Source organism: Amphibalanus amphitrite, unplaced genomic scaffold, assembly GCF_019059575.1.
Source record: "Amphibalanus amphitrite isolate SeventyFive unplaced genomic scaffold, NRLGWU_Aamphi_draft 000030F_arrow, whole genome shotgun sequence".
In the NCBI taxonomy this organism is placed as follows: domain Eukaryota; kingdom Metazoa; phylum Arthropoda; class Thecostraca; order Balanomorpha; family Balanidae; genus Amphibalanus; species Amphibalanus amphitrite.
In genome coordinates, this window is record NW_024881526.1 from 1,547,604 (window position 1) to 1,562,350 (window position 14,747).

The following is a 14,747-nucleotide window of genomic DNA, read 5'->3' on the forward strand; positions in this document are numbered from 1 at the left end:
ATTCCAACTTTGACCTCGTGCAAAGACACGTTCCGAGATTCTGAGGGGTATACGGCGCACACTAGCGTGTACCGGAACGTGTTTGCCATAAAATGCTGGGAAGAAAACCACCCCTTCTTGGCTCGTTCTTCCACCATTCGCGATGGCGCAAAAAGTGCCCAAAACCCCATTGACTTAACATGGGCAAAAATTGAATCGCACGTGCCACGTGCCACGAGGTTTTAAGCGAGTAGCGACCGGTGCCATCAGGTAGATCGCCTGCGGGAGCCCATACCCTGAAATTTTTACGAAGATTGAGCGATTCGTCTAGGCCCCGCTCAAGTTGTACTGATTCGCTGCCAGACTTGCAAAACATAGCCCGGAGAAGGACCGCTCCGGTTGTTTTTCAATAGAAAAACACAATTCTAACGAATAGTGTTTGTCTTTTCAAACAACCTGCGGTTAGCACGTGCAGTTGCACCCCAATCGTGGCACATGGAAATACATACTAAATGACTGCAACCTACTGATCGGTATCAAGCGTTATGCCAAATTTGAACACAATCGGTCCAGCCGTTCTCGAGATCTGGAAGCGTCACCCTGCACGTGCGCACGTGCAGTTGCACCCCTACCAAGACACATGGAAATGCATCGCCTGGAAAGTGTCTACCTCCATGCCAAGTTTTAGCGCAATCGGCCCAGTAATTACCGCGAGCTATTGCGCTTAGGTCTCTAGCGGTGTGCCAAATTTGAGTGCAATCGACGCAGCCGTTTTCGAAATCTGGAAGCGACACCCTGCACGTGCGCACGTGCAACCTGGGTCCCAATTGACTTGTGCACGGCACCCTATTCGCCGGTTTCTAGCGATGTACCAAATATAATATGAATCGGCCCAGCCGTTTCCAAGATCGGGAAACGACCCCTACACGTGCGCACGTGCAGCTGCACCCCAACCGCGGCACATGAAAATACATACTTACTGACTTGTGCACGGCACCCTACTAACCAGTCTCTAGTGGTATGCCAAATTTGAGCACAGTCTGTCCAGCCGTTCTTGAGATCTGGAAGCGTCAGCCTGCACGTGCGCACGTGCCAAATGGATCCCATCTGAGTTGAGCACGGCACCCTACTCGCCAATCCCTAACGGTGTGCCAACTTTGATCACAATCGGCCCAGCCGTTCTCGAGATCTGGAAGCGTCACCCTGCAGGTGTGCACGTGCAGCGGCACCCCAACCGTGACACATGGAAATGCATTGCCCGGCGGTTGCCCACATCCATACCAAGTATCAGCGCAATCGGCAAACTAGCTACAGAGTAATTAGACTTGTTACCAAACTGACACCTCTTCGTTTTGCACGTGGCACGTGCATTAGGGGTCACCCATACGCATCGAGAACAGCACACTACGTGTAAGAAAGGAAGAAGCCATCCCACACAAAAGACCGCGAATGAATCGGTCCAGTGGTTGCAGAGATATAAGGTTTGTAAAGGCACCCCACAGGCGGCCTACTGCTAATATTTAGCAATAATCAGTGTCGCATCCGCACACGGGAGGTATCGCCGTCACCTGTTCGTATACTCTAATGTGGTTGGGTTCAAGTCACAGTCGAGCCCTGATTTTTTTACAGCTTTTCTTAAAAACGGCACATCGTGCAGTGACGTTCCATGCATCAGTGGAAAGAGCATCAGAAGTTGTATATTATATTAACTATTTGGACATTTGGGGTATTCGAATGGTTGTCTTGGCGTGTTGTAAGAGTTTGCGAGGTTTGTGTTTCTCTTGCTCCTAGATGTTTGGGTTCGAGGTTGTTATTATGAGTCGTGACTGCTGTGTGGATGTTTTTATTTGTATTTTTAGGATGTCTTTATACTTTTCATCATGGGCGGATTTCCCAGACGCATTTACCTCACTCGGTAATCGTCCTCACCAGCTTTAGTTTCGTGCGAGTCATCAGTTCTAATAAGATAATGGCTTTCCCGGATCCCGTATTACCGTCATTCATTTAGGCGGTTATATACAATAGAGCCGGCGTTGCGGCACAGCATACATTCAGGCGTTTGACGCTTCTGCCATCTAGCGAGTTAAAAGGAATATAATGTGTTTTCGGCTGTTACGATCAGATCCGTTAAAGCATCAATGTCAAACTTGATATTCGCCACAAATCAATGACTCTGATTCGGTAAACTAGGTTCCCGGAAGGATCAGGTGTGCCCCCCCCCCTCCCCTCCATCCCAAACTTATAGCCACTTACGGCTCAGCCTCTGGTGGCAGTTTCGCCCGCGGCGCGGCCTACGCCATGTTATGTTCTGCGCGTTACTAATACGTATCAAATAAAGCGATAATCCAGAATGGAGGATCGAAAGCATGCGATAGCAGTGCCCTCAGTACCGTTCCTCCAATTCTGGCCCAAGGCAACGCAAGAGCGCTGCCGGCATCTAGTAGCCGTTTTCACGACGGGCTATCCGGCGATTGCACCTGATTTGACCAAATCTGCACCTAATTTCTTTTACAGCAAATATCTTCATTTTATGAATTTATTTCAGTGTTTTAATCGATGATGCTCTCTGATAATGTGACAAAGCAGGCATATAAGCAATTAGTGCAACCCTAGCTGATAGCTGCTAAGAGACACACTGAACCTGATTTGACCAAATCTGCACCTAATCTGTACCAGATGTGCACCAGATGTGTACCAGATGGCCGTCGTTAAAACGGCTAATGTGTTGCCACGAATCGCATAACATAAAATCAAGTTCATCATTGGAACGCATGTAAAAACACGTCCTTGGTATATTCAGCCGGACATGTGAACATCTGAAGACGAATCGCATAACATAAAATCAAGTTCATCATTGGAACGCATGTACAAACACGTCCTTGGTATATTCAGCCGGACATGTGAACATCTGAAGACGAATCGCATAACATAAAATCAAGTTAATCATTGGAACGCATGTAAAAACACGTCCTTGGTATATTCAGCCGGACATGTGAACATCTGAAGACGAATCGCATAACATAAAATCAAGTTCATCATTGGAACGCATGTAAAAACACGTCCTTGGTATATTCAGCCGGACATGTGAACATCTGAAGACGAATCGCATAACATAAAATCAAGTTAATCATTGGAACGCATGTACAAACACGTCCTTGGTATATTCAGCCGGACATGTGAACATCTGAAGCTCATATCACCACGCCTCGCCAACACATTACATCGCATTACATCGCCAACACATTACATCGCCCGTGTCACGTGTTCGTTATTTATATGAAATTTCGCCACCACGCCACGCGGAGTGCGCGGCCAGGAGTGCCCCTTAACCCAATGTGGCTGGAACAACATAAGTCAATAAATCAACAGCTTTACGTTACAATTAATATAGCCACACCACTCCCTGCTATGCCAAAAAAAGAGAAAAATTTCGCCACCACGCCACACTAAATGTGCGGCCAGGAGTGCCCCTTTACCCAATGTGGCCGCAAGGCTTAAATAACAACTACAATGCAACTACAATGCAAATGTTAGGCCACACCACTCCCTGCTAAGCCGAAAAAGAGGCCCCTGGGGGAGGGGGCCCTGGAGAATCACTGTGCCTTGAACTCAGCCACAATGATTCTCCAGAGTTCACGCCTGACCGCTGCGTAGCACGCCGCGGTCAGGTGTACCCCGTCACTTTCATAGCCCTCAGGCGAAAGTGACGGGGCCGACACGGACACGGGCGGGGGACGGCCCGGGACCCAGCCCGACGCCCACGGTACGTTCACCGCAGAGGCAGCGGCGGCAGCGGTGGCGGCGGCGTCGGCGGCGGTGGCGTCGGCGGCGGCGACAGTAGCAGCAGCAGCGGTGGCGGTGGCCGCGGCAGCGGCAGCGGCAGCGGTGGCGGCGGAGACGGCGACGGCCGCGGCCTTCACCGCCTTCCCGGTGGCACGGGTAGCGTCCGCGGCGTCGGCCGCCACGCGCACGACCCGGGCTGCCGTCGCCTCTTCGGACGCACTGAGCAGTGCTTCCGCCAGCTCTTCAGCTGAAGAGGCGGCCACTCTGGCACAGCTATCAGCCGTCTCGGCGGCAGCGAGGCTGTTCCTAGCGGCCATCCTAGCGGCCCGTATGGCCGCATCTGGGCCGCCGTCGCCGCCACCGACCTCCACCTCCATCGGTGGAGCGGCTGGACCCGCGGCCGACTCCGCCGGCTGCGCCGCCACATCACCGGCAGGGCGTTCGGCCGGGCGCTGGGTGCCGCCGGCAGGCCTGGGCGATTGTGCGTCGCTACCCGCCAGGTGGCGCCGCACAATCACCTCTACATCGAGGAACAGGGCCCCATTGTCTTTCGCGACCAGTCGGAGGGACTCCGACAGCTCGCGACAGGCAATGAGGCCCGCCCTCGATGCGTCCTGCAGGGGCACCACACTCTCGATCACCGGGCGGATGCCCGGGACCTGGAGTTGCAGCGCCCGGACGAATGTCTCCGTGCTGGCGATGACGGTGGCGGCGGCGGTCGGGGCGTTCCGGTACGGAGGCACCGGAGACGGCTCCCGACCCTCCTGGAGACGCCGACGCCTGGCCTGTCCGTCTGGCCTCGGGAGCAGCGCCGGCCCGCCAACGCTGACGACGGCGTAGGAGGGCCAGACACTCTCCGTCTTCAGCCGGACGGCGGCGGCTAGCATCGCGCTCCAGTCGCCGGCGGAGTGGCCGCCCATGCCGCCGGCGGTATATCCCCGCACATACTGCGGGACGACGGTGTGCCGCCCGAGCGTAGCCCCGAGCTCCAGGTCGCGGCCCAGGGGGAACGCTCGGGCGGCAGCGTGGCTGTTTCCAAACAAGGCCACCCTTGCTTCCACGTACATACGCGGCGGCAGCGACTGGTCCCGCCGGCCGCGCGCCCGCTCCGGTGTCCGCCTGGGACTACCGTTGCGGGCGCGGCTGCGGCTGCGACTCCGTGAGCGGCTCCGTCGGCGGCTATAGTGGCGCCGCCACGGCCGTCCACGATAGTCCTATGCAAACAGACGAAAGAGACGAAGTTACCCAACTGTATGTGACAACGAACACTCTTAAAGGGACTATCCCACCTTCAAAAAAGTACCATTTAGGATTCGGAAATGTTGCTATTGGAAGTCACTGATAATGCCAGGTCAGGTCACAGGTCAGGTTACCAAGGGTCAGCACATATGAACCCAACTTCAGTAGGGCTGTGCGATGCATGTTTTATGGCCAATTTTTCATTTCCAACTCAATGGTGCTGGTTATAAGACCATCAGGTACGGTTAAGGTTACTTTCTGCTGGAGGTCATGTCAATGTCGGTCAAAAAAGGTCAAATTTCAAAGTTGATAGTTTTGCATAAAACGGGTATTGATTCGATGCAGCTCGTCACGGCGAGTCTAATGGTGGACTTTGTTTTGCGCTATGTTGTTTAGAATTGCGGTAACAATTAAGTTTGAAAATTTTAAGTCGTCAAATTTGAACAGTTTTTTTTCGCTATGATTTGGCCAAAAAAGGGAGGTATCGATATCTAAAATTTGGTATGTGAATAGAAGTCTGGAACATTTTTTATGTATCATCAAAGCTATAGGCATGACAGCTCTTCCCGCGAAACCTTTTTTGGGTCAAAAATGGTAGAAATGTCGTCACTCCGACGTCATTAGCGGCCAACCTAGCATAGCCTTTGGATTTTTTTTTTGTCACAATTTGTAAAAGTTATTCCCGGAAGGGTACTAAAAGTTTGGTGACGGTCGGCGCAGCGGTTCTGGAGATATATATATATATATATATATATATATATATATATATATATATATATATATATATATATATATATATATATATGTATGTAAAACTAAAGGGGGGGGAATGCTCCCCCACCGCCTGGAAGGTTAACCCTCAACCGTATAGGGGGGTCGAACGGACCCTCCCCCCTCCGTTTTTCGCAAATAACTCTCGTAAAAAGCGGTCGATCGCGGCGAATATAAAAAACTGAAGGGGGAAATGCTCCCCCACCGCCTGGAAGGTTAACCCTCGACCGTATAGGGGGGTCGAACGGACCCTCCCCCCCCCCCCTCCGTTTTTCGCAAATAACTTTCGTAAAAAGCGGTCGATCGCGGCGAAACTTTTAGTACCTACCCTCGAGTCAATCAATTTCACACCTACTCTAAAACAATTCACGACCCTGACCCTAATGACCATTGACCTGTGACCTATTTCTTGAGGCAATGTTTGGCCAGAATTGCGATTCGGCGTATGTCGGCTCGCATTAGCCACGCTTTCGCAGTCTTTTCGTGGTTTCAAGCGTTCAAACATGTGATATGATGTCGATCTCGGTCACATGCATTAGGGTTGGAGTCAAGGTCACCAGAAGGTCAGGTCAGGTCATTGACCTTTGATATCCGCCCCACGAGAGGGGCTATGGTCCGTGTGAAACTTCAGAGTGGATTATTGGAGAAAGACAGTGAAAACGACAGTGAAAAGCTCGCAATAAGACGACGCTTGGAGCAATGGGAACAAAGTCAAGTCCAATGCACATTGGGGAGGGGTGGGGGGGGGGCTATTCATAGCCCCCCCCCCCGTTTTTCTGCAATAACTTCCAAACTGCTTAACGTATCGACGCCAAATTTTCAGTACCTTCGGCTGCATCAATGTGACACCTTGTGTCAAAATATGAACTTCGTAGCTACTATAGGTCGGCCGGAAGTGACGTCAGAGTGACGTCATGTTTGGCCGATTTCGACGCAAAACATTAACCACAGCAATCGCTCCCAAGAGCTTAGTTTTTAAGCTAGATCCAATATCATTGCATGAGAGAACTCAAAATAGACTGTGCTATCAAACTCCTATCTCGGATTATCAAATTTTTGAAAATTTAGAAAATTATATATAATAAAATTCTAAATACCGTAAAATGGGGTGTTAAGGGACAGTGGGGTGTTAAGGGGCAGTTGCTTGGGGAAAACTTTTAGTCATATTACGTTCCTAATTTTGGGTTTTTGTTGATGACAGAAGGGTACTTTTTGGTTCTGTTTACCTTATAATAAGCACATTTTTCAGAAGCGCTAACTGCATTACCTGTAATTGGCTAAAAAGGCTTTTACTGGTGAATGAACCTGACTTGTTTTGTGACAGAATATGCAAAACATTTCAATAAATAAATTTTGTGCCCTTTCACACCCCAATTGTGGGCTTTGATGACCATCTCTTGGAATGAAATAGGTGTCCCTTAACACCCTACATTGGGGTGCTAAGGGACAGTGATGAAAATGATAAAAAATAATATATAGGTATATATTTTTAAAACTTGAATATAGCAGTCATGTAAAGCACCAAATTCCACATAAGATGCTGACAATTTGATGCTTCTATCTCCAACCCTTCTTAACCCTCGCCGGCCGAGGGGGGGGGGCGGGTGCCGCCCCCCCCATAGGGTTTTTTCGCGATAGCTCCGAACACGCTGGCGATAGAGAGCTGAAACTTGGCATACCTGACCTTTGATCCAAGCCGGATCTTTTGACACCAACCGCATTTTTGGGTCAGGTCAGGTCACTGACCTATGACGTCATAAGTGAACCTCTGCACGGTCTTCAGATGTCGCAACTTCGCAACGCCCTCACTGCCAGAGGAGATGTCACAGGGAAATGAAACTTGCAGGATCTAGTATCCATTATGAGTCCCACAACTTGTATATCTCGGATTTTTCCTAAAGGTCATATGAGGTCAGGTCATTTTCGTGACCTCACCATTATAAGTCAATGGGGAAAAATTCAAACTGCTATTCTGGCGCCGGCAACGATCTCCAACTATCTCAAGCACACAGAATCGTGATTTGATGCACTCCTTGCAAGGTTAGATGCGTCACTTTTGCAATGTTGACCTTGCGTGACGTCATTTATGACGTCATCAAGGTCATATTAGTTTTTCGTCAATAACTCTTGATCAAATTGAGCTAGCGAGTCGGGAAAGCCACCAATGGACTCAGGAAGACCTGCCGAATCGAATGATATGCGACATGACCTCTTTCGACCAACTTCGTGACCTGGAGGTGCTGACCTGACCTTGACCTGAGGTCAACACCCCAAGTTGACCTGACCCGGACAAAAAGTATATCATTCGACGCGCCTGAGCGAGACGAACACGATGCTGCCAAAATCGGCGCTCTGCGGCCGTTTTTTGCGAAGTTATTCACCAAAAACTGAGCCGTACCTTTGGGCACTTGACCTGACCTCAGAGGTCACCGGTTGACCTAGGACCTTAAAATCGGGTACCAATCTCTGCGTCTCGTAACGCCGCACACGCTCGTTTTTTCCGCGACGCGCTAGCTCCACCAGGGGCGAAACGGCGAGGGGGGGGGGTCGTACCCGCCCCCCCCCCCCTCGGCCGGCGCGTATGTAGAAAACCAATAGGTCCGGCGAGGGTTAAGTTATATAACAAAACACCTCAAAACTGTCCCTTAACGGTTTTACGGTATATATTTTTATTTTTTTTCTCAAAAACTTTTCGACTTTTCGAAAAAACGGAGTATATGTGATAGAACACATGCTTATGACTTACTCTAGCAAATGTTAGCTAAATATCTTAAAAAATGGCCAAGTTATACGCGTTATTGCAAAAAATCACAATTATAATTTTTTTCAAATCAATTTTTCAGTACGCATTTGACATTGTACACCAATATAAATAGCACCATCGTGTTCGTGAGCTCAAACTGCATCCAATGGACACCTTTTTTGTTGAAAAATTTTAAGTTCAAAATTTGACCTTTTTTGACCTGAAAGTGACCTGACCTAAGCTAAATTCAGCTCCAAATGACCTCAAATAACACAGACGACATCAAATTCGAAACCTATGGCCTAAATGGACCATAAAACATGTGTCACGTGACCGATGCATGATATAATATTTCCGTGACCTGTGATGACCTGACCCTGACCTGAAAATCAAAGTACAAGTTTGGTACCCTCAGGGTATCAAGAACATCTGTTTACGAGTGTGTAAACCAAAATGAGCCTGGTCTGACTTGTAAGACGGCGGCCAGAGCCCAAAATATGAACAAGCCAAAATGCTAATAATTTTTACTTTACGGTAAGAAAAGTAAGTTTTTAGTTATGTTTCTACTTCTAAATTCAGCTCCAAATGACCTCGAATAACACAGACGACATCAAATTCGAAATCTATGGCCTAAATGGACCATAAAACATGTGTCACGTGACCGATGCATGATATAATATTTCCGTGACCTGTGATGACCTGACCCTGACCTGAAAATCAAAGTACAAGTTTGGTACCCTCAGGGTATCTAGAACATCTGTTTACGAGTGTGTAAACCAAAATGAGCCTGGTCTGACTTGTAAGACGGCGGCCAGAGCCCAAAATATGAACAAGCCAAAATGCTAATAATTTTTACTTTACGGTAAGAAAAGTAAGTTTTTAGTTATGTTTCTACTTCTAAATTCAGCTCCAAATGACCTCGAATAACACAGACGACATCAAATTCGAAATCTATGGCCTAAATGGACCATAAAACATGTGTCACGTGACCGATGCATGATATAATATTTCCGTGACCTGTGATGACCTGACCCTGACCTGAAAATCAAAGTACAAGTTTGGTACACTCAGGGTATCTAGAACATCTGTTCACGAGTGTGTAAACCAAAATGAGCCTGATCTGACTTGTAAGACGGCGGCCAGAGCCCAAAATATGAACAAGCCAAAATGCTAATAATTTTTACTTTACGGTAAGAAAAGTAAGTTTTTAGTTATGTTTCTACTTCTAAATTCAGCTCCAAATGACCTCGAATAACACAGACGACATCAAATTCGAAATCTATGGCCTAAATGGACCATAAAACATGTGTCACGTGACCGATGCATGATATAATATTTCCGTGACCTGTGATGACCTGACCCTGACCTGAAAATCAAAGTACAAGTTTGGTACACTCAGGGTATCTAGAACATCTGTTCACGAGTGTGTAAACCAAAATGAGCCTGATCTGACTTGTAAGACGGCGGCCAGAGCCCAAAATATGAACAAGCCAAAATGCTAATAATTTTTACTTTACGGTAAGAAAAGTAAGTTTTTAGTTATGTTTCTACTTACCATTGATTTCATTTTCGAGGATTCCTGCCTTAAGCCTTTTGTTCACTTTTGAGACCTGCAAACAAAAACGCAAGGTAAACACGACTGTGATTATTTGACCCAGGGTAAAGTAGCGTTTAAAGCAGCTCACCGCCGAATCATTTTCACAATCAGGGTGGATGATGTTACTTAAGACGAACAGTGCAATAGAGTATATAAAGTACCTGGTTTTGTGGTTTAACTCATAATTTACATATTTATATTCAAGTAATTCAATTAAATTAGGATAGGTAGCCAATTCGTTACATATGGACAATGTCAAAAATGAGCGCCAGGTCGAGGTCAAATCAAATCCAAGCCGACTGAGGTCAAACTTTGATGTTGACTGTTAACTCGCGCACCGAGGGGGCTCCGGACCACCTTCGAACCGACGGGGCGGAGGCGGATACCTGCCCCCGGGATATCTTGAGAACACAGTAAGCTAACAATAAGCAGGTATACAAAGATCCTCAGTCATTCGACTTTACATTTACACTAACAAAAAAAAAGATCTTACCTTGCCGATGTTTGCTTTGCGTACTACCACTTCCTGGCGGCTGTGACTTCTATTGATGTATTATACCTGCGAATGTATTAGCAAGTTACAATTGATTTACACATTAATATGCTTCAAATCGTTATATCTGAAGTGGAATGTATAAAGACACATCTATTGATTTACACATCAATATGCTTCAAATGGTTATATCTGAAGTGGAATGTATAAAGACACATCTATAGTTAACGCTTGAATTGTGAAACAGTTCATTATTTACTGGCATTATTAAATTGTTTACCATATGTGATGTTTAACTAATTAGATCCGTTCACCGAAAACACGAAAAGTTTCGTGAAGGTTTTTAGGTTGTAAATAAAATTTCTTCAAAATATTAGAGCACGTGATTCCTGGCATCAAGCTCTAAATATTTGGCATTTTTCATATAGAAGAACAATTTATTTTAGTCAAGGGCGCCCGCGTAAAAGAAGATTGTATCATTGAAATAAATATCTGAAACTCATACCCATCTCACGGGAGCTAAGTGGGGATGATAAATTAACTTATATTTTTGTAACATTACAAGTTGGGTCAAAGTCGGTGCACGGTTGGGGAACAGTTGATCATTATGTATTAGAATAGCGAATAGTGTGGTTAATAAGCGAATAGTTGGAAACAGCAAATATCTGTCGATACTTACATTGTTGCTGAAGGGTAAGCACAACACTTTGACCACTGTCATAAACAACAACAAACGCGGTTTATCCATGGTTTCATCTACTAACCAAATTGGTTTACAAACCGACCGTAATAAAGCACAGATTAGGATTTCATAAAAATATAATAAAAATCATAAATTCTAAATAGAAGTGATTTATTGAAAAGTCCAAACCTGCAGATACGAAAACATGCCAGGCAATTTGAATTCTTACGAGCGAGCGAGCGCAGCGAGCGAAGCGAGTCTTTTCAATATAACGGAAAAATCTCAGTATGAGCGGCCCGGCCCTACGGCCCGGCCCGGCCTGTAACGCTTTTGAGAGGCTTATATCTCAGCAGCCGCTGGACCGATTGGCCTGCGGTCTTTTTTGCTGGGTAGCCCCATCCCTTCTACCCCGTAATTGACTACTTTTGATACATCTCAGTGACCGTCGTGGCACGTGCCACGTGAAAAGTCAAGGGTGTTCAAGCTGTTTTGGAAAAGTAGTGATTTTGAGAGGCTCATATCTCAGCAACCGCTTGGGCGAATGACTTGCGGTAATTTTTGTAGGGTAGCAGCATCCCTTCTACCAAATATTGGATACTCTCGATGCATGTCGGTCACCCCCATTGCACGTGCAAAGTACAACAATAAGAGGTGTCAAATTTGTTCCCATTTTAATAACTCGGTAATTACTGGGGCGATTTCGCTGAAACTTGGCATACAGGTAGGCACCCACTGCATTCCCATGTGTTGCGGTTAAGGTGCTACTGCACGTGCGCACATGCAGGGGGCGCTTCCAGATCTCGAGAACGGCTGGGCCAATTGCGCTCAAATTTGGTACACGGTTGGGGACCAGTAAGAAGGGTGCCGTGCAAAAGTCAGTTTGGACCCCGTTTGCACGTGCGCATGTGCAGAATGCCGCTTCCAGATCTCAGGAACGGCTGGGCCGATTGCGTTCAAATTTGGTACACCGCTAGCGACCGGTTAGAAGGGTGCTTTGCGCAAGCCCGTTGGAAGTACCCTCTCGCCCTTCTGCACGTGCAGGGCTCACTATCTTGCTCGCTCGTTCTTCGCCCAAAAGGCGTTTTACTGGTCTTACAACATACCTATGCTGAAGGCCAGTGTCCCAAATATTTGTTTATTTTCGTTGAAAATGACATTCAGACAAAAATTACTTTCCACTCTCATCTCCATTTTTAAGTGCAACAATTTTCCACTCCCAATTCTTAGACAATAATAATGTAATTGCATGGTCGTTTAAAAATCAACCCTCGCCCGTATAGGGGGTTGGAACGGTCCTCCTCGGTTTATCGCAAATAACTTGCGTAAAAAGCGGCCGATCGTGACGAAACTTTAAGTACTCTCGAGATGATGAATGTTACACCTACCCTTAAAACTTCATGCCCCTGACCCAAATGACCTTTGACCTGTGAACTACTTTTTGAGACCATGTTTTGCCAGAATCGCGATTCGGCACATATCGGCTCGCATTAGCCGCGCGTTTGCAGTCTTTTCGTGGTTTCAAGCATTCGGTACTGGATGATAATAATTGATTGAAATCACCAAGGGATGGATTAGTCACATGGTTTACGGGTGACACTCATTCATCGAGAATGTTTTTCAATAGAAAAACACAATTCTAACGAATAGTATTTGTCTAATGAAGAAACAACCTGCGGTTACGCCGCAAAAACGCCCGCCGCCAAACGAGAGGATGAGCCTTGCACGTGCAGACCGGAGTGGGTGTGCTACGAACTGACGTGCACGGCACTCTACTAACCGGTCTCTAGCGGTGTGCCAAATTTGAGTGCAATCGGCCCGGCCGTTTCCAAGATCTTGAAGCGATCCCTACACGTGCGCACGTGCAGCTGCACCCCAACCGTGGCACATGAAAATACATACTAACTGACTTGTGCACGGCACCCTACTAACCAGTCTCTAGCGGTATGCCAAATTTGAGTGCAATCGGTCCAGCCGTTCTTGAGATCTGGATGCGTTAGCCTGCACGTGCGCACGTGCCAAATGGGTCCTAGATGACTTGCGCACGGCACCCTACTAACCGGTCTCTAGTGGTGTGCCAACTCTGAGCACAATAGGCCCGGCCGTTCTCGAGATCTGGAAGCGTCACCCCAGCCGTAGCACATGGAAAGGCATGGTCCGGCGGGTGCCTATATCCTTGTCAAGTTTCAGCGCCATCAGCCCAGCACTTACCGTGTTATTGTCATTACAACAAAAGTGACACCTCTCCGTTTTACACGTGTCACGTGCAGTAGGGGTCACCCGCATGCATCGAGCATAGTAAAATACTTGTAAGAAGGGTATGAGCTACCCCACACACAAAACCGTAAGCGTATCGGCCCAGTGGTTGCGGAGATATACGTCGTACAAAAACGTCCCCACGGCGGCCGGACGCTAATATTTAGCGTTAAATTCATGTCGCATCCTTTTATGGGAGGTATCGCCGTCACCTGTGCGTATATTGTCTGAGCCAAGGCCATATATGACAGGGCCATATATGTCAGGGTCATGATCGAGCGCTTATTGAACGGCATGGACGTATTTTTACGCCAGGGTCTCGCCGCACGGTTGCGTGTCATATACTCACATCCGAGCAGTGGTAACATTGACAAGTCCTGCAGGTAATTATTTTCTTTTGAGCAAGCGGTAAGATAGCTTTACTATGTATCAGATAAAAAGTAGCTCAGCAGTGGTGTGCCAGGTAGAGGTTGTTTTGCCGACATTTTGAGTTCGTGTCTGATTTCAACACGTGGCACAACCCCTTAGCGTTCACATGCATTTGTAAGTAGCTACATACATACATTTGGAGGTATACAATCTAAGAATAATTATGTTGGGGTATTCATCACTACAAGTCCAGTAGCAGCCATGAAGCATTAAAAAGCCTCCCCGCAGGCATGCAAGGTGACCACAAATGTCTCCATGTGCATACACATTACACACCTGGAAAGTCTGTAATGTAAGTAATGTTTCTCGTGTGTTTATCTATGATTTCCGATTTATGTACTCCACCAGCCTGAAAATGGCGTCACAGAGCATAACAGTCGAAAATGGATTATTATTTTGTATTTAATCATCTTTGGCTGACGTCACAGTTATCGGTGACGTCATTACTCGCGTCTCCCGGAGCTTTGACACTAGTAATAAGCCACTGTTCATAATGTTCTCGATAAATACGTGTACTGTGCATCACGGTAAATAGATTTCATTGACAAGTCCTGTAACATTGGTAACATTGTAACAAGGTAACATTGACAAGTCCTGCAGGTAATTATTTTCTTTTGAGCAAGCGGTAAGATAGCTTTACTATGTATCAGATAAAAAGTAGCTCAGCAGTGGTGTGCCAGGTAGAGGTTGTTTTGCCGACATTTTGAGTTCGTGTCTGATTTCAACACGTGGCACAACCCCTTAGCGTTCACATGCATTTGTAAGTAGCTACATACAT

At 47.0% G+C, this 14,747-nt stretch overlaps 1 protein-coding gene across 2 annotated transcripts; it reads right to left on the reverse strand.

Moving 5' to 3' along the window:
* Positions 1 to 2,734: 2,734 nt before the first annotated feature.
* LOC122366918 (Holliday junction resolvase MOC1, chloroplastic-like) lies at positions 2,735 to 12,626 on the reverse strand. 2 transcript variants are annotated; one of them, XM_043339587.1, is made up of 4 exons: positions 10,886 to 12,626; positions 10,606 to 10,671; positions 10,071 to 10,125; positions 2,735 to 4,976 (listed from the first exon to the last, which is right to left on the reverse strand). In XM_043339587.1, exons 3-4 carry the CDS (start codon positions 10,080 to 10,082, stop codon positions 3,573 to 3,575), a joined length of 1,416 nt encoding a protein of 471 aa, XP_043195522.1. In that variant the 5' UTR covers positions 10,083 to 10,125; positions 10,606 to 10,671; positions 10,886 to 12,626; the 3' UTR covers positions 2,735 to 3,572. The 2 variants fall into 2 exon arrangements, with proteins under 2 accessions (XP_043195522.1, XP_043195530.1); XM_043339595.1 differs by lacking the exon at positions 10,886 to 12,626 and having other exon boundaries at positions 10,606 to 10,852.
* Between the last annotated feature and the right edge of the window lie 2,121 nt (positions 12,627 to 14,747).